Here is a 20,530-nt window from a genome sequence, read left to right on the forward strand (position 1 = left end):
CTGTTATTAGGTCAAAGTAGTGTCGGACTCCACTTCGCTTCGCTTCGTTCGCCCGACTTTTATTAGGTCACAGTAGTGTCGGACTCCACTTCGCTTCGCTTCGTTCGCCCGACTGTTATTAGGTCACAGTAGTGTCGGACTCCACTTCGCTTCGCTTCGTTCGCCCGACTGTTATTAGGTCACAGTGGTGTCGGACTCCACTTCGCTTCGCTTCGTTCTCCCGACTGTTATTAGGTCACAGTAGTGTCGGACTCCACTTCGCTTCGCTTCGTTCGCCCGACTGTTATTAGGTCACAGTAGTGTCGGACTCCACTTCGCTTCGCTTCGTTCGCCCGACTGTTATTAGGTCACAGTAGTGTCGGACTCCACTTCGCTTCGCTTCGTTCGCCCGACTTTTATTAGGTCACAGTAGTGTCGGACTCCACTTCGCTTCGCTTCGTTCGCCCGACTGTTATTAGGTCACAGTAGTGTCGGACTCCACTTCGCTTCGCTTCGTTCGCCCGACTGTTATTAGGTCACAGTGGTGTCGGACTCCACTTCGCTTCGCTTCGTTCGCCCGACTGTTATTAGGTCACAGTAGTGTCGGACTCCACTTCGCTTCGCTTCGTTCGCCCGACTTTTATTAGGTCACAGTAGTGTCGGACTCCACTTCGCTTCGCTTCGTTCGCCCGACTTTTATTAGGTCACAGTAGTGTCGGACTCCACTTCGCTTCGCTTCGTTCGCCCGACTGTTATTAGGTCACAGTAGTGTCGGACTCCACTTCGCTTCGCTTCGTTCGCCCGACTGTTATTAGGTCACAGTAGTGTCGGACTCCACTTCGCTTCGCTTCGTTCGCCCGACTGTTATTAGGTCACAGTAGTGTCGGACTCCACTTCGCTTCGCTTCGTTCGCCCGACTTTTATTAGGTCACAGTAGTGTCGGACTCCACTTCGCTTCGCTTCGTTCGCCCGACTGTTATTAGGTCATAGTAGTGTCGGACTCCACTTCGCTTCGCTTCGTTCGCCCGACTTTTATTAGGTCACAGTAGTGTCGGACTCCACTTCGCTTCGCTTCGTTCGCCCGACTGTTATTAGGTCACAGTAGTGTCGGACTCCACTTCGCTTCGCTTCGTTCGCCCGACTGTTATTAGGTCACAGTGGTGTCGGACTCCACTTCGCTTCGCTTCGTTCGCCCGACTGTTATTAGGTCACAGTAGTGTCGGACTCCACTTCGCTTCGCTTCGTTCGCCCGACTTTTATTAGGTCACAGTAGTGTCGGACTCCACTTCGCTTCGCTTCGTTCGCCCGACTTTTATTAGGTCACAGTAGTGTCGGACTCCACTTCGCTTCGCTTCGTTCGCCCGACTGTTATTAGGTCACAGTAGTGTCGGACTCCACTTCGCTTCGCTTCGTTCGCCCGACTGTTATTAGGTCACAGTAGTGTCGGACTCCACTTCGCTTCGCTTCGTTCGCCCGACTTTTATTAGGTCACAGTAGTGTCGGACTCCACTTCGCTTCGCTGTTCGCCCGACTTTTATTAGGTCACAGTAGTGTCGGACTCCACTTCGCTTCGCTTCGTTCGCCCGACTGTTATTAGGTCACAGTAGTGTCGGACTCCACTTCGCTTCGCTTCGTTCGCCCGACTGTTATTAGGTCACAGTGGTGTCGGACTCCACTTCGCTTCGTGTCGTTCGCCCGACTGTTATCAGGTCACAGTAGTGTCGGACTCCACTTCGCTTCGCTTCGTTCGCCCGACTTTTATTAGGTCACAGTCGTCGGACTCAACTTCGCTTCGCTTCGTTCGCCCGACTGTTATTAGGTCACAGTAGTGTCGGACTCCACTTCGCTTCGCTTCGTTCGCCCGACTTTTATTAGGTCACAGTAGTGTCGGACTCCACCTCGCTTGAATTTTATGATTAAAGAACACAAAATTATCCAAAAAAGAAAATGCTAAAAAAGTTTGCTCATGACTAGGCTTGAACTCATGACCTAATGTATACTGAAACCTTCACTCTGCCCATTTCGCCACCACGACATATTATAAATATTTGTGGGATTGCAATTTATGATATTAATAAAAAAGTATTTATTTGATATTATTATTATAATTATTATCAAGAAATTTATATATTAACTTTAATATAAATTTGATTTCTAATAATTAAGGAATAGTTTTTTCGACACTTTTCAAAAAATTAAAATTTTCTGTGAAAATGCGTGATGAAAAATATTAAACTCCAAGGAAACATTGGAAATAGCTTAGAGAAGTGTGAAAATGGAAATTTTTATCATAAAATAGCATGAACTATCAAAAAATACTAATAGAAGATTGAAATTAAGTGACGACAAAAAAAGTTAACTAATTTGAGATTCATTGAAGCATCATGGCCGTTATTTGTGAATTCTATGAAAAATATTGTTAGGCCTAAGTAAAAATTACGTACGTAAAATGGACAGTAATACGTACAGATTTTAAAAATATTTATTATAGCTTAACTAAGCACCTAATTTGCAAATTTCTTATATTGTACATCGAAATTTTCTACCCATCTATTCGGAAAAACTAATATTTGGAGCAATTAATTCGATTTTTCTCGTCAAGCTTTACGTGGGATTTTAATTGTTAATAATAAATAAAAAAATATTATAAACAAAGATTTTTGTGAATTTTAATAAAATGAGAACAATTTAATAAAATGCATGAATATATTCTTATATTCAGATTTAATTAAATCAATAAAATTTTCTGCGAATTATAATAAAATGAAAATGAGTTTCGGAACTTTGTAGTTATCGTATTTGACTTTTTAAAAAAATATATATAATTATTATTAGTTTTGGATGATGTTTTTTGAATTTAGCAGCCATATATTACTGATTGTATTGTATTGTTTTTAGCATTTGTATTTTATGTTTTTTCCATTCAGTCTTAAGTTATTAATCAGGAAATATTCTCATAGAATTGTACATACAATAAATTGATGTTTTGTTTTACTTCACATACCAAAAATGGAGTGAATTTTGATATCGTTTATATTTTTATAGTTCCATTGTATATTTAACTTAACTGAAAAGGTATAGGACGTATTAGTAGTCAATCAGTAAATTCAAAAATTTTGACTCAATTTTATACTAATAAAAATAAATGGACTGAATTATATATATTAAAACTTACAAATGAAATTGTTTACAATAATTCATTTTTTGCTTCTTCTTCATCATCAGACTTCCTTTCAAGCAATCCTTTATGAGATGAGGAATACATTGACTCATACAAAGGATTAGAAAAATGACCCTAGTGAAAATAAATAATGTTGTGTGTTAGTGACATCTTTAAAAAAGAAGATATATTTTAATTTACCTATTACTAATGCTAAATTAATTATTCAATTTTATTACACGCTTTTATTTTCTTTAAGACTTGTTGACATAAAAGCTAATATACTACATTAATAATAATAATTTTTTCATACCTTTTCATCCTCGTTATTAGAAATACTTGTAACAGGTAGGTTTATGTCATCTCGCTCCGTAGCCGAAAAGTCAAAAATTGGATTTGTAATTTCTTCAACATTTTCATTCAGTCTGGCATGAGCGAAAAATCTTAATCGTCTCTGCCACTTTCTCAAATAAAACACGGTTAAGACAGCAAGAGTAGACATCAAAATTAATGTTAATAAAAGTACTAATATCAACGAAAGAGTATCATGATGATTGGTGAACATTACTGAAGCTATAACATCAGGATGTTGTTGGGAACTGTCACCAAAACTTAAACAAGCTTGTATGCGTCCGTCATTACACCTGAAATAATTTATTAAAATGTACAAAGTAAAACTAATAAATAACATTATCTATCTTACAAGCACTCATTGATTGCAGAGCTATCGTTACATTTTCCACATTCATCAATGCATTTTGGTGGTAATTCACAATATTTCCCAGACCATTGACCAATACACATACATGATTCAAATCCATCAATATCTTTGCGACAATAGCCGCTATTTTCACAGTTCATGTCACAACTCGGTAGATTTTCTGGACAGTTAGAACATATTTTAACTTCTTTTTCACAACGCTCTCCTGTAAAATTTTCATCGCAATCACATACAGGTCCTTTAATATTCTCAATGTGGCATCTTCCATTATTCTCGCAATAACCCTTACACCGGTCAACTTCACAAAATAATCCTGTATATCTTTCAGAACATGAACATCTAAACTTATTTAATGAATCACGGTGACAAATTCCTTCATTTATGCATTGCATAGCATCACATTTTTCACAGAAGTTTCCATTAAAACCACTTGGACAAACACAAAATTGACTAATTGTTCCGTTTTTGTTTTGCTGATATTGACATGTTCCTCCATTATGACAGATTATATCCTGGGAAAATAAGTTTAAAAAAATTAATTTAATATTTCTTTTTATATTGCAGTTATATTTATTTACTTTGCAAATTGAAGCTGGTATTTCACATCGAGGACCTTTCCAATTTTCAGTGCATTTGCAAGATCTTTTCAATTTTAGTTCATCTCTATTTAATGACATGTGTTTGCTGGGTAATGTACAAACTCCGTTATTTTTACAATAACCAGAACATATATAATGTTCACACAAATCTCCTTCATACTGAGGCAAACAATCGCAAACCATTTCATCATCAATATACTTACATTTTCCTCCATTATCACAATTTTTATAACATAAAGATGGTATTTGAGATCTATGTAAGCATGAAACGTTTGATCCATTTTTTTGGATATATAAACTATCAGGACAGTTACATGATCTTCCACTTTGATCCACAGAAGACAAAAAACATATGGCTGTTTCATCACATGGATAAAGTTGACAAGGATTTGGTAAAGAACTGTTGTGCTTCAAAGTATGAATTATTTTAATATCTGAAGCTTTATATCGATATGGACCATTACTTATTTCTTCATAATTTTTCTTTAAACCAAACTTGTTTAACTTAAAAATTGTTTGATTTGTCATTACAACATATAAATCATCTTCGAAGATATCCAATTTGTTGGGACTGATACGCATGTGATTGTATGAGTTTATGTCAGTAAATTTTCTGACAACTTGTCTATCTTGTCCTTCTAACGTGACTGTTTCTATAGTCGACTTTCTAATATCACACCAATAAATTCTTCTTGATGGATAATCAATGGCTAATCCAGACGCAAATTCAATATTCTCCGTTACGAGTCTCTTTTTCTGTGCACCATCCATACTTGCAATGAATATAGCTCTCATCATTGTACTCCAAATCATTCTTCTACTTTCCGGATCTACAACTATATCCCATGAATTTATTCCTCCATCAATAATAGTTTTCTTAAATCTTCCTTGATAATCTATTGCCTTTATCATATCATCTTCAATTATATATATTTTAAAAGTAATCCAATCAATGCTTATAGATTTTAAAATTGTGTTTTTCATTTTATTTGTTGTTAGAACAGTTGAATTTCTTGCATCATAACCCTTATCCTTAATTTCTTCAAAGTCATGTTTAGTACTCATTTTAATACTTTGAAGATTATTTGATGGCATTGAATCAACCCAAAAAAGAATAATATCATTTTCTTCATTCGTGACAAAATCAAAAGATGAAATTTTTGATGAGTTCGTTTTAATGAAACTGTGAACTGATCTAACTTTACTTCTTGTTTCATTTATTTTTAGTCTTTGTACTTCAGATTCGTAGCTAAGTTCATATATAAATCTCAATTCAGATTCAGAAGCAGTGAAGATTAAGTGCTGTCCATTAATTGCTTTGCATGTTCCATTTTTTAATGAACCATATTTATGATATCCTGTTGCACATTTGCATTGTATTGAATTCTTTGGTCCTTTTTCAACACATAATTGACTGCAAATTCCAAATTTACACCCCACATTAATATAACTTGAATCTATAACTTTTGTTCCATTACAATTTTTTTCATCTGACCCATCTCCACAATGATCAAAATTATCGCAGATGTAATATTTTGGAATACATTTCCCGTTTAAGCATTTAATGGCGTTACCCGCACAAGAGCGCGAAAGACATCTAGAATCGTGCTCATCACTACTATCCGGACAATCTGACAGTCCATCACACAACCAATCATTTAGAATGCACTTTTCGAACTCTCCTCGACACTTAAAATCATTGAGTTGACAACCGCAATTTTTTTCATCGCTATAATCGTCACAATCTAGCAATTGAGAAAAAAGTATGAGAAATTTTCTATAAATCAATTTTAAGCGATTTTAATGAATAAGTTTTTCATTGTATTTATTATACCTGATTCACCGTCACATAGAAAGCTTTTACTGATACATTGTACCTGATTTGCACATCTAAACATTGTGGATTCGTCACATGATATTGGACAGTTTTCTTCATCACTAAAATCGTTGCAATTGTATTCTTTATCACATCTTAAATAAACAAGTATATAAAATATTTTTGATAAAATTTAGTAAAGATTTAACTTAACAAAATATATTACAAATTTTACAATACCTTAGTGATCCTTTTATACATCGACCATCTCTACATTTAAATTCAGATTCAGAACATTTTCTTTGTGGACAATTTACTTCATCTGATGAATCTTCGCAATCAATCTCGCCATCACATCTCCAACGACCAGGAATACATAAACCAGTAATATTGCATTTGAAATATGTTGAGTCACATGAATCATTTTTTGGTAAATCGTCACATTTTGCTTTTATTCCTTCATCTTCACCATTTGGACAATCCGCATCACCATCACAGACCTTTAAAAATAATAGATAATATGAGTTGTCTTATTAATAATTATGTTCATTTTTCTACACAATTCAATGAATTAATTTATAAAAAAAAAAACCAATTTTTTATTGTAAAATGTATTTAAACTGCGTTTAATATATATTTCGGTTCAGTTATGAACCATCTTCAGAAACAAAATTACAAGAAAATAATTTATAAGCACACTGCGATATAAATATTTGGGTAGTTTTTGAAAAGAAAAATTTTTCTTTTACATTAAATACATTGCACAATAAAAAATTGGTTTTTTCTTTTATAAATTAATGAGTTGTCTTATGCAAAACAATTATTAATTAACACTCACCCAATTAGCTGGAATGCATCGACCAGTAGAACATCTAAATTCTGTTTCGAAACATTGTCTTTCGTTGCAATTTTTCTCATCACTTCCATCTAATAGTGTTATTATTAAATTTTTTTATGACAAATAATAAATTAATTAACATTAACTTTAATTACCTAAACAATCAGAGTCCTCGTCACATTCCCAAACTTTTGGTATGCATGAATTAGTTGAAATACATTTAAATTGACCAGATGTACATGTCTTCGCGGGGCAATTTTTTTCGTCATTTCCTGTTGGACAGTCCGCTTCGCCGTTGCAACTGAGAAAAAAAAATTAATTGTCTACACAATTACTAAAATGTTTATTTATTTTACTCACGCTTTAGATTTTGGGATGCAATATACAGAACTATTATCTGATTTTTCACATTGAATGCTGTTTTCAATAAAACAACCATATTTTTCACAATTAGCTTCATCACTACCATCAATGCAATCTTTCTTTCCATCACACAGCTTTGACGCATCTAAACATGTTGCTTTGTGACTTTTTTGGGTACCTTTTGAGTTAGTATTTTTATCAGTACTGCCAATGTCACATTGAAATTGTCCAGGAATACAATAAAAGTTTTCTGGGCAGTTTTCCATTTCATCTTCTTCATATTCACAATCTGCATGTTTATCGCATTTCCAAAAGAATGGAATGCATCTGACTGTTTTTTTGCAATGATATTGAGCTGCTGTACAATTTGCAATGCACGTTTTTAAATCTTTGGCAAGATAAAAATTATCTGGACAGTCACATTTATAATAAGGAGCATTAGGTGATAACAAACATAAAGCAGAACAATTAGCAGAGTTGCACGGATTATCTTTCATATTTGTCAAATCGAGTTTTTTCTTTAAACTTGAATCCTTTTGCTTAAATTCTTGCTTGCGTTTTGATAAATTTTCATTAAAAATGTTTGAAATCATTTTTCGTTGCTTAATAGGATGAAAAATTTTCAAATCCATTGGCCGATGAATAAGTTTAAGAAGAGTTCCACAGTTCTTACCTGTATATTTATCACAAAATTCAATGCTTTTTGCCTCCCAATCAGAAAAATACACACGATTTTCCCAAACAGCAATTGAAAAAATATGATGTAAATTTAGATTTGGATTGAATTTGCGATGTGCAACAACTTTTCGATTTTTTCCATCTAAATCGCAAACAGAAATAAAATCTTCTCTTGCATCTCCAAAAAAGAGTTCATTAGTTTCAAAACTTATTGTTAAAGCATTTGGCCAGCCAAGATTGTCTGTAACAATTAATTGAGGGTTAGAGCCATCCATTCCAGAACGTCCGATATGAGGTTTCAAGCCCCAATCCGTCCAAAATATATATCTTTTGTATGGATCTAAAACTATAGCACGAGGCTCATCTAAATTAGTGTCTATTAAAGTTTTCCTAAATCTTCCGTTGTCTTTAGAAACTTCAATAGTTTGACGTCCTTTGTCACACCAGTATAAATTTTTTCCAATCCAGTCGAATGCAATTCCATCAGGATTTTTCATATTCTGATGATGGAGAATTTCACGATTAATTGCTTTATTGCCTTCCCATTTTACACGAATTATTTCACTTTTTGATGTTGTCACATCAGAGAAATAGATATAATTTTGACTCCAATCATAATCTATTGCTACAGCATTCGATAAGTTGTGCAATAAAATTTCAGAATTTCCATTCAAATCCACATTTCTTATGTAAAATCGATTAGAAAATATTATTTTAGGATGCTCAAGTGAATCAATTTTACATGAGTTTCCTTCTGTATTGTAGCCATCTAAGCATTCACAATGAAAAGAACCATATGTATTTATACATATTTGCGAACATGGTCGAATTTCACATTCATCAATATCTTCACAATGATGGGAATTGTTTGGATCTTTTCGGAAACCATCATTACATGTACATTCATATCCGATTTTCAAATCTATGCAATTATGTTGACAGTTGACATATTCGCATTCATTAACATTACATTTTTCTTCATCGGAAAAATCTCCACAATCATTCAATCCGTTGCAAGTTAAGTTCAAAGAAATGCAACTTCCTCCATTGCATAGAAATTTCGTAGGATCACGTTTACAGTATAATGGAGAGTCTTCACATAGAGTTTCATTCTCGTCACTTCCATCAGAACAATCTACTTCCAAGTTGCACATTGCTTTACGATCAATACATTCGTGATTGCTGCATTTGTATTCATCTTCATTACATATCTTTATTCCCACATCAGAATATGGTGGAAGTAAGCATATTTCAGATTCGTCTGAATTATCATCGCAATCGAAATTTCCATCACACATTTCATTTTTCTCAATGCACTGTCCATTCAAGCAAGTCATTTGATAAGGTGAGCATGATATTGGTTCAATAATAACTGTCAAATTACAAAATTTAGTTTGAATTAAAGATTATGTAAATTATATGAATATCAAAAAAATAAATAAACAGTACTCACTGGTTTTGTTTACACACTTGTTCTCATCAGATCCATCAGTGCAATCTTGAACATTATCACAAACAAATGAGAGGGGAATACACATTTTCTTGTCTTCACACGAAAACTGTCCAATTGAACAATGATATTTGCAATCTTTCTCATCTGAACTTTGATTATCCAATTGTCCATCTTTACAGTCATCATCTCCATCACAAACATATTCAAAATTTATACATTTTCCATTACTGCATTTGAATTGTTCATCAGTGCAATATTTACTTTCATTTTTTGGAGGACAGTTCATTTCATCGCTCCAGTCCCAGCAGTCATTTTCTCCATCACAGAGCCATTCTTTCATGTAGCATGCTGTTGTCCTATTACAAGGGATAAGTTGACGTTCCGATCGCATCGATTTAGTACTTTCCTCGTGAAAAATTTCTCTCAATGCACTGCAATCTCTTGTTTCACAACCCATTTCATCTGATGCATCTTTGCAGTCAGCATCATTATCACACTTATATTTCATCTGAATACATTCTCCACTAGTACATTTAAATTCATTTGTTGAGCATCCGCAATTTTCTTCATCAGATCCATCACCACATTGTGAAACTCCGTCACATTTTTCATCTTTTTGAATACATCTGAAGTTTCTACATTGGAAGAAAACTTCTTGAGGACAAACTCTTTTTGAACAATAATTTATAGACTCATCAGAATCATCAGAACAATGTGGTATTCCATCACATGTTGTTAAAATAGGTACGCATTCACCACTTTTACATTGAAACTCATATGTAGAATTACAAGTTGAAATTTTTTTGTCTCTTAATAAGCACTTTTTGCCATCGCTTGAAAGGAAGCCCTGTGAACATTCGCACTTGATATCATTTCCATGTGGCAAGCAAACATCTTCACAACCTCCGTTCAATATAGCACAAGCTCCGTTTGTACATTGTTTGGTTTGATCATGAGCTACAAAAATACCCATTGGATGCTCTATTTCTTTTTTTAAATAAATCACATTATTTCCAGAGTACTTGTTTGCTCGTAAAATAGCATGAAGAGTCCAATCACTCCAAAATAGAAAATCTTTGAATACTGTTAAAGAGAATGGATGCTTTGGGGCTGATTGTGAAAGAATGATACAATTTCTTCCATCATAGTCACATCTTTCAATTTTATCTAGACGTGCATCCCCCCAATAAATTTTTTTATCGTCAAGATCAAGAGTTAGTGCATTTGGTACCATAATGTCTTTTGTTATAATATTTTCATTTCCATAACCAGTTATATAAATTCGTGATATTGTGGGTGCTTTGTTGTTCCAATTGCTATAATAAATCATATTCATACAGGGTTCAACAACTATAGCTCTAAGTTTGTCAACACCCATTTTAAGCTTTAAAACTTTTCTTATTGAATCGTTTATATCCTTATTAAGAATTGTTCCGTTTTTAAAAAGATCCAAGTCTATATTTCTAATTTCTGCTTCAGTATGTACTGTCCAAAATAGATTATTATCCTGAGGATTATAGGCAATGCCTTCTACTATATGCTGATTGTCTAATAACTTTTTAAATTCTGTTCCATCAAAATTTGTCATACAGATTGCGTTTAGACGAATATCAGAATAATAAATTAATTCATTTTTATAATCATAGCTTAAAGCGACAACATGCTTGAGGAAGCTTTGATTTTGTATAGTGAAACTTGTTGAATTATTTTCATTCAAAATATCAACTTTTTCAATGGCTTCCTTTTTAGAAAAGAATATTTGGTTTTCATATTTTCGACAACTCCTTCCATCGTATAGATCAAGATATCCATTCGAGCAAAAACAATTTGGATCGGTTCCATTGAAAAGACATAACTCAGTACAGCCTCCATAATCTGGCATGCTACATTCGTTAACTCCACTTTGTTTTTTAGTGGAAAAAATCTTTAATGTTTTTAATTGAGTTGATAGTGAGGATTTTAATATTGTTATGTTTGATAAATGGTTCAAGTTTACAACCTTTAACATTCCAGTTCCTCTTTCTGCCCAATATAAATTTTTTTCAATTAAATCTATAGAAATCGGATTTTGTACATTTGTCAAATTCAAATTTGTTCTTCCGTTTCCATCATAATCAATTTTCCAAATTTTGTTCTTTTTTGTATCACAGCAATATATTTGCGTATTTTCAATGTCAATTATAAAATCGTTTATCGAGCCTTCAGGTTTTTTCGTAATCAATCTTAAATCAGTTCCATCTAAATCTATACTGTAAATTTTATTTTCATTAGAAACGAAAAATAAAAGTCCTAATTTCGGATCAATTCTAATAATTGTTGGCTTGTTAAGTTGCCATACAACAACTTTGCGGAATGATCCATCATACCGTGAAACTTCTATCAAACCACGTTTCTGATCTGTCCAAAAAATATTTTGTGCCATCCAATCAATAGCTATTCCTCCAAGCCAATCTCCATTGAACTGATCAAAGTCCAAAGAGTTCAAAACTGTTTTTCTAGAGCTTCCATCTTTCTTGATCCTTATTATTTCTCCTTTTTCGTGATCAGAAAAGAATATAAGATCGCTTGCTGCATCGTAATCTAATGAGCTAATAACATTCATTCTTTGTAATGGAGTCAGAAAAATTTGTTTTCGAGGTAGTTTCAATGAAAGCCCTTTTACTTCATAATCTGATGAATATATCAAAAAATCGTCTTCGCTTATACACTTTGTCATATCTCTTGAATCGACATGATATCCAATAGCACATTTACAAACATAATCTGATTGTCCTTTTGGAATGCACAAATGATCACATTTGCGTTGATTAACATTGCCATTTTGCTGTAAAAAGCATCCATTGATATCAGTTGCATCATTATTAACATCAAAAAGTGACATTAATTTTAGTTGCTTAATGTTTGGTGTATTTTTGCGATATATTTCAGGTTTTTTGCATGCTGACTTTTCACACTTTCGAATAGATGATGTCGAATTTTCTCCAAAATATATAAATTCATTATAAACTTCTAAGCTTGTTATAAAAAGATCTACATATTCACTATCTAAATCTTTTTCTCCATAAAATGTATTAACTAGTTTGAGAGCATCGGTTTTCAAATCTCTGTAAAATATTTTACGATTGTTTTTAATAAAATATAATCGTTGCGATTTGGAATCATGTATTAATGAATGTATTATTTCGTCCTCTGTCAATAGTAAGATATCATTAGATCCGTCCATATCGCATTGGCGAACTTGATAATGCTTTTTATCAATTGTCATGATGTAGAATATTTTTCTTAATTCAATAGCAACTATGAGGTCATAAATGTCGTTAACATTGTCAAGTATCTTTGACAAGTATTCACCTTTTAAATTTGATACAAGTAATCGATGACTTTTGTTAGAATCACTAGTCTCTGATTCAGATTCTGGAATAGGTTGAGAAAAATACATTAACTCAGACATCCAATCTATTGCAAATCCATGAACATTATCTATTTCAACATCAAGAATTGTCTCAATTTTTTGATCAGATGGTGTTATTGAAGTTGAAAGTTTAACGCTCTTGATCTCTCTTAACTGTAAATCAGACCAAAATATTCTTTTTTCTTTTGGATTTACTGCAATATGATTCGGCATGATGATTTGGGATGTGTGATAAATTGTAGATATGGCAGATGAATAAGGATGCTTCAACTCAATCGCTCTTATTTCCGATTTATTTGTTATATAAAACATAACATCCTTTATTTTCTCGCAAACATGTTCGTTTTCACCAATTCGCATCATATGAGGACAAGCACACTTAAACGTGTTATTTTTATTCAAAAGGCACAAATGTGAACATGGCGAATTTTCACAAGGCGATATGATTTCTTTAGCACTTCCTTCGCCGTTAAAATCCCATGGTTGTCTACTTGGATGCATAACTTTTACATCAAACGGTTGGATTGCAGATTGATAAAAAATAGTCACATTGTTACCAGTAAATTTATTTGCCGTAATTATTGAATTTAAACGCCAGTCTGACCAAAACAGATCATTTTCATAAATTGTTATTGAAAAAGGATGATGTAAAAAGTCCGTGTTCCTTAAAATTCTTTTGTGATCTTTTCCATCGTAGTCTATCGTATGAATTTCCTTTGATTTTGCATCAAGAAAAAATATTCTTTTCTTTGAATAGTCTATTGTAATTCCATTTGGCCATGCACCATTAATTGTTTTTAAACTGAATATTTTCATTCTTTCATCTCCGGAAAGTGTTGATCTTTCAATTCTTGGCTCATCTTCATCCCAATCAGAAAAGAATAAATAGCCAAGTCTTGAATCTAAAGCCAAAGATCGAGGCTTCGATATGTTTTCAGAAATTAAAGTTGTTCGATGTAGACCATCTTTTGTAGCAACCTCTATATTTTTTAAGCTAGCATCAATCCAGTAAACATTTTTTCCTATCCAATCAACTGCAACAGCTTCCGTAGTAGATAAATCTGATTCAACAATAGCCCTAATATTGTGAAGTTCATCTCCTCGTAATTGACCCAAATAAATTTTATCTTTTGTAATATCAGACCAAACTATTTCATATGATTTTGAGTGCCGATCATAATAAAAGTCTATTCCTATCAAGTTTTTCGATTTTGTAAAATAATTTTTGACCTCTTTTGGTGATTTCAGATTCACTCCTCGTAAGATATGACGATTACTTATCAATAATATCGGTTCGATTTTATGATCACTCTCACACGTAAAATTATCAGCTGATTTAATATGATATCCATGAAAGCATTTGCATTTTATTTTTGTTGGATTAAGTTGAATGCACAACTGCGAGCATGATGAAAATTCATCACAAATTTGAGGTTCAGAGCATGATCGCTCGTTTGATTCTAATGTCATATGTTGAGGACAAGAGCAAACAAATCCATTTGGATTAGGAGCATTATGACAAAAGAATTGACATTCAGAAAAATGATCACATAATTTTTCAGAACACCTTCCTGATTCGTCGGATTTGTCAGAGCAATGATTTATTCCGTCACAAAAGTGATGAACTGGAATACATTTTTGATCAATTTTACAATAAAATTCCGGGTATTTGCAGTCACTTGCACTAACGTTAAAATCTACATCTGTAAAATCTTCATCATCTTCGCCAGGATCTTCATAATCAATATTCAATATGCTTTCATTTGAATGTGTAAACGATGGAACAATTTTTTTACAATCTTTTTCATCGGAGTTATCACCGCAATCATTATTCCCGTCACACTTCTGTTCCAACAATATGCATTGTGAATTTTCGCATACAAATTCATCGCAATAATCATAAAAGAAACTATCAACGTATTCATCTGAATGGGTTTTATTATGACACGTTTTTACAGTTTCATCGCTCTCATCATCACAATCTTTAGTGCCATCACACACTTGATGTTGTTCAATACATTGGTTATTATCGCATTTAAATTCACATTTTTCTTGACATGGCCCGTTGGGAACTACACTCTCATCACTTCCATCGGAACAGTCTAAAGATCCATCACAAACATATTTATGATCAATACATTCATCTCCTGATTTGCAAGAATATTGAGATTTTAAACATTTAACAGTCGTTTTTGTTGAAGTGCTATTGATAATAGGAGATAAAATACAAGATGTCCCCATTCCATTTTTGCTGTAACCATCACCACATAAACATACGCCATTAGTAGGTGTATTTAGCCACAATCCAGGACATTGTACTTGAAGTTCGCTTTCAACATGATCCAAATATTGACTGGCATCAGCCATTTTCAAAAAGCTTTTTTTATGTGCTGATTGAAAGAAAATTTTTGATTCATTGTAAAAATCCATATTTTGTGTACTGGCGTATTCAATTATGTTTTTAATATTATCAGTCCAAAAAATTGATCCTGCTATAATCGTCATCGATTGTGCATACGAATTCCCTAGCTTAATTTGCTTATGATCTTTTTCTCCTTCTAAATTTATACTGCCTATTGTTTGACTTAAAACATCTAACCAATAAAGTTTTCGAGCTTCTTTATAATAAGAAAGTGATATTGGCCAATATATAGAAATGTTTGGATTTATTGATTTTGATATTAGTACATCTCTTGATGATCCATCCATCCAAGACATTTCAATTTTTCCTCCTATGTTATATCTCTCGGCAAAAGAACTCCAAAACATTATGCCTATTTAAAATAACAATAATAAAAAACAAAAATTAAAATAAAATCTACTGATACGATTAGAATTTTAAATAATCAATTACCATTTTCTACATCAAGTGCTATAGACGAAGGACCTATGATATCCTTGCTAATTAATGTTTTGACAATTAAATTGTCTGAATTGATTGCTTTTAATTTCAGTGCAGAAATTTTGTATTTTGGAGCTGATGATGCAAAGTATAAGTTATTTCCAATCCAATCATAAGACATTGATTGTATTATTCCAAAATTCCCTTTAATAATATCTTTTAATGATCCATTGAAGGAATGTCGTTCTATTATACTTTCTTGGAGACTAAGAAAAATAAAATAAATTGAAATTATATTTTTTAATTTTTTTTTTTCAAAAGGACTTACTTATTAGATTCTGTACTTGTAGAGAAGTAGATTAATTTTCGATTTAAATCAAAGTCAAATGCAATACTTTGTTTAATTCCAAGAATCGGTGATATTGTTGTTTCAGAACGATTATCAATATCGATGGCTTTTAAAATCCTTGTTTTAGAATATTCTTCTACAAACGCAATAAATTTTTTTGCGTCTTTCAGAATACATTTTTCATTATCGAGAATGTATCCTTCTTTACAGATGCATTTTTCTTTAATTTTTTTAATTCCACTAATTTCTTCAACTTGAGGGACACAAAGATGATCGCATTTGTTATTTTCAGAGCAAATTTTAAGATTCAACACCGGCTGTATTTGCTGATGAAATATTTTTAGAACTTTTGTATTCATTTTCAAGTTTTCGGCGAGGGATTTCTTAAATGTCATCGAAGATTTACTAATTTGAATTATTGACGTATTCTTATCGATAGCGCCGTAAAACATATTTTCAAAAAATGTTATTCTATGAAACTTCATTAAGGGTAATTTTTGAAGAAACTTCCTGTTATTTCCATCATAATCACACTGTTGAATGAAATCAAAATAGTAATCAAGAAAGTATATCTTCTTGACAGCAACGTCTAACGATAAGTCATGCGGATAAAAAATCTTTCGTTTAATTAAATTTTTGTCAAATCGTCCGTCCATGAAATATCTGTCAATGGATGCACTTGTGCGATTTTTTGTATCATATTTCATTAAAAATAAATATCCAGATGTAGGATCAACAGCAAATTTTTTGATTTTGATCGAGTTATTTTGATCTGTTTGGATCAAAATTCGACAATTGATCATATTATAACGGCAAATGAAAACAAAACCATTTACGACATCCAAAAAATACCAATTTCTGGAAACCCAATCCAGTGCAAATTCTGATATGAGGATATTCGATGAGCCTATATAAAATTTCAAAGAAAATATGAAGGATAAAAATTATTCGTATTTATTGATTTTTTGAATTTAAAAATTACGTACTTTGTGAAACGGGTATGAAATCTGGTGAAGGAAGTTTCCATTTATCTATGAAATTTGATACATTGTAGCAATATATTTCGAAATTTTCCAAAACACATACGGAATGATTTTTAATGTCCACCTCCATTGTTATTAAATTGGATAACTTCAAAACTTGTGTAAGTGTAACTGGAGAAGCATTTTCATCATCAGAATGATTTTTATTGGACGGAAGAGTAATTTTAAATATTTCTTGGGGTGTAAGAATTAAAAGTAAGGTTGCAGCTTCCGGGGGATCTGTATCAATTTGTCAAACATTAATTATTTTTATTTAGGTATACAAAATAACTTTAAAAATTATTATTTTTTTTTTTTTCAAACTTACTATTAATGCCGACACATTTTTGATTTATTCTTTCGTATCCATTCGTGCATAAACATTTACTATTTCCTTTTGAAAATGTACACATTTGATCACAAGATTCGTCATCATTGTCATTTTCATAACATGTTTTTTGTAAAACACATTTTGTGCCATTTATAATATCCTGATTTAAAGGACAATAACATTTTGGTCCAAAAGGAGTGATTTTGCAGTCATATTCACATTTTAACGATTTACATGGTGAGTTATCGTTACAAATCAGCTCGTCATTTCCACAATCAACACTGCCATCACAAAATTTGGATATATGCAAACATATACCATCCGAGCATGGGAGTTTGTTGTTTGGACATTTTTTAGAACAGTTTAAAGAATTCTCTTCATCAGATGGATCTAGTAAATTAAATTTGCCTATTAAGCCACAGTCATTTTCTGAATCGCATTGCCATTCTTTAGGAATACATTTTCGTGAATATTTACAATGCAAAAAATGTTCATTATCACACTCATTTTGAATTATAGGAATTTTCTCGCATTCTAAAACATTTTCGTCACTTCCATCATCGCAATCATTTGAGAAATCACATCTCATTTGAAGAGGAATACATATATTTGATGATTTGCATTGAAATTCATATTCTGAGCAACTACTTTTCAACGAAAGTGGTGTGAGAGCATCGGCTGTAAAGGAGTTAAATTTTTTGAATAATTTTAATAAATTATACTAATTGATTTTTTTATTAAATCAGTTAAATAGTTTCAAATAAAAAAGACTTGAAAAGTAATTCAATAAAATAATAAAATAAATATATAACATAGATGTATTTAAATTTTGATTTCAAAACTTGCATCTTCATTTATTTCAATTGAGTTAATGTCAATCTTAATTGAATGATTTTATTTTTCTTCGTTATTTTCTCTTTAAAATGTTATAAACCTGTCTAGCTTATAACGTAAAAAATTATGAATATTTTTAAATAAAAACACATAAAATCTAAATATTAATATTAAAATACTTGTTGCATTTCGGATTATTTCAATGCATAACTGTTTTGAGAGTTTTTAGATAAATAATTTAAACTAATGAAAATTGATCACAATGCTACATCATCCCTATTTTTGTAAATACAATGTTTAAAAATAGAATATTTCCTTCTTTAATCTGTACAAGTTATTTTAATTTTTTTAGTAGTCAAAAATCACTTTTATGCAATATTGCGTGGAAAGTTCAGTACTTAAACGGTCATTCACTGTTTATTAATAGTAAATTAACAAATAAAATTCTCCAGAATATCTTTAATTTAGTTAAAGTATTTTTATTGCGTTTTTTCTTTCTTTTCAATTATGAATAAATTCCGGTTTAAGCACTTTATAAAGCTTTTACTTATCAACTTACCATCAATCTTTTTTAAAATCTTATCAAAACTTTTAATATACTTTTTATTTGATGCCACATTCGTTATAAAATTTAACAATATTATTAAAGTAACGCATTGCTTTAATTTTGTTAGATTCTTGTATTTCATTATTATTATTATTTTTATTCTTATTATTATTTTTTTGGTTTATAAAAATATAAATTGTTTTGCCGACTGTTTTAACGCAAAATTTTCACTGAACTTTGAAACATTATTAATAAATTCAATGTGGATTTTGTAAAACTTTGAGTTATGTTTAATATTTTTTAGTCTAAGCTAAAAAAAGCTTCTTAATTCCTTGAAATCTGAGAATAAAATGAAAAGCAACATCCTTCTCACGAAAACTTTTTTTAAAAAATGATTTATTCCTTCATTAATGCCATCCCTTCGTACGATTAAATTGAATGATATTTGATCGTTGCAACAACTATTTATGATTTTATTTAAAAATAAATTTTATTAAGAATTGTCATCACTTTATCAAAATATCGACTCTTAGTGAATCTAAAATAGAATCATTTAGTAAGTTAAGTTTTAAGTGATATTTCTTAGTTCTGATGAAAATTAAATTTTTTTTTTTTAAATTAAACCTACAATGCCCAAGAAGCATTTTACCCAAAAAAATTCAAAAATAATCGTTTGATTGAAATAAACTTATTGATATAATCATTAAATTAGCTAATGATTACTTAATTAATAATACCTATCTAAATACAAATAAATTTATATATGCCAATATGATGAATCATTAAATACAATTGAAATAAATAATGGCTTACTTCTTCTAGCAAGACCACGTGCAACAAACAAAAATGAATAAATAATAAAGATAGGTATAGTAGATAGTTACATAATTAGATAGGTAATTAATAAAATTTTGAATAAAATTTTGATTGACATTGAAATTAATGTTACAAGAAGATTTAATATTATTAATAAGTTGATCATGCGTTTTATTAAGAATATTTTTGTTTGGTTCGTATTACTCAAGTTGTGTCTACTTAGATTTCGGACTAGCGAAGTTTTAAGCACAAAAAAATAAATTTTCTTAGTTTCTCGTTTTATCAGTTTGGGTTTTTGAATAATATAATAAGGAAATAAAAGGATAACATATTAGATGTTTGTTGTTGTATTACAATTTATATTATTTTTCGTTTGTTAATCATACTGATAGTTAATAATTAGAAATTAAAGAAAAAACGAGATAAAATATGCAAGCTGACGCATGCAGTTAGAGAGAATTTATTTTATTTTAAATGTAAGAAAATTATTTATCAAAACAGTTTAATTAAATTTGAAAATTTGTAATATCTACAAATTACGTTAAATTTTAAAAAATTCTCTACAAAATTATGTTCAAATTTTGAACTTTGAAAAGTTCTAGTAGGTAACAATACCAAAATTAAAAATGATGCAGAATGATTGACCGTGAATTAGTGATGCTAATTTTCTGTAATTCTGCTATAAATTTAATCAAAAAATACCAAATTGTGGAGAAAATTGCAATTGAATAAAAAATAATATTTACCTTTTTTTTATCATCCTATAACAG

At 31.3% G+C, this 20,530-nt stretch overlaps 1 protein-coding gene across 3 annotated transcripts; it reads right to left on the bottom strand.

The window, feature by feature from the left end:
• Window positions 1–3,015: 3,015 nt before the first annotated feature.
• On the bottom strand, window positions 3,016–19,104 carry LRP1 (LDL receptor protein 1). 3 transcript variants are annotated; one of them, XM_070651237.1, is made up of 16 exons: window positions 18,957–19,103; window positions 17,561–18,241; window positions 17,197–17,472; window positions 16,190–17,117; window positions 15,874–16,127; window positions 9,608–15,793; window positions 7,474–9,526; window positions 7,269–7,414; window positions 7,114–7,202; window positions 6,516–6,775; window positions 6,294–6,430; window positions 4,439–6,204; window positions 3,843–4,372; window positions 3,453–3,783; window positions 3,155–3,274; window positions 3,016–3,046 (listed from the first exon to the last, which is right to left on the bottom strand). In XM_070651237.1, the coding sequence occupies exons 1-15, from the start codon at window positions 19,084–19,086 to the stop codon at window positions 3,167–3,169; spliced, it is 13,875 nt and encodes a 4,624-aa protein (XP_070507338.1). In that variant the 5' UTR covers window positions 19,087–19,103; the 3' UTR covers window positions 3,016–3,046; window positions 3,155–3,166. The 3 variants fall into 3 exon arrangements, 2 of the variants coding, with proteins under 2 accessions (XP_070507338.1, XP_070507337.1); XM_070651236.1 differs by having other exon boundaries at window positions 3,016–3,274; XR_011545237.1 differs by lacking the exons at window positions 3,016–3,046; window positions 3,155–3,274; window positions 3,453–3,783 and having other exon boundaries at window positions 4,233–4,372; window positions 4,439–4,544; window positions 4,663–6,204; window positions 18,957–19,104.
• Between the last annotated feature and the right edge of the window lie 1,426 nt (window positions 19,105–20,530).

Source organism: Chironomus tepperi, unplaced genomic scaffold, assembly GCF_022539635.2.
Source record: "Chironomus tepperi strain 1889 unplaced genomic scaffold, CSIRO-AGI_Ctep_v1 contig_454, whole genome shotgun sequence".
Lineage (NCBI taxonomy): Eukaryota > Metazoa > Arthropoda > Insecta > Diptera > Chironomidae > Chironomus > Chironomus tepperi.

Excerpts from the sequence above, each read along its gene's own strand:
- LRP1 (XM_070651237.1), bottom strand. The coding sequence starts at position 19,086 with ATGAAATACAAGAATCTAACAAAATTAAAGCAATGCGTTACTTTAATA. Across the intron at positions 16,128-16,189 it reads ACAAGTACAGAATCTAATAA|TCTCCAAGAAAGTATAATAG; the intron begins GTAAGTCCTTTT and ends TATTTTTCTTAG. Across the intron at positions 9,527-9,607 it reads CAAGTGTGTAAACAAAACCA|TTATTATTGAACCAATATCA; the intron begins GTGAGTACTGTT and ends GTAATTTGACAG.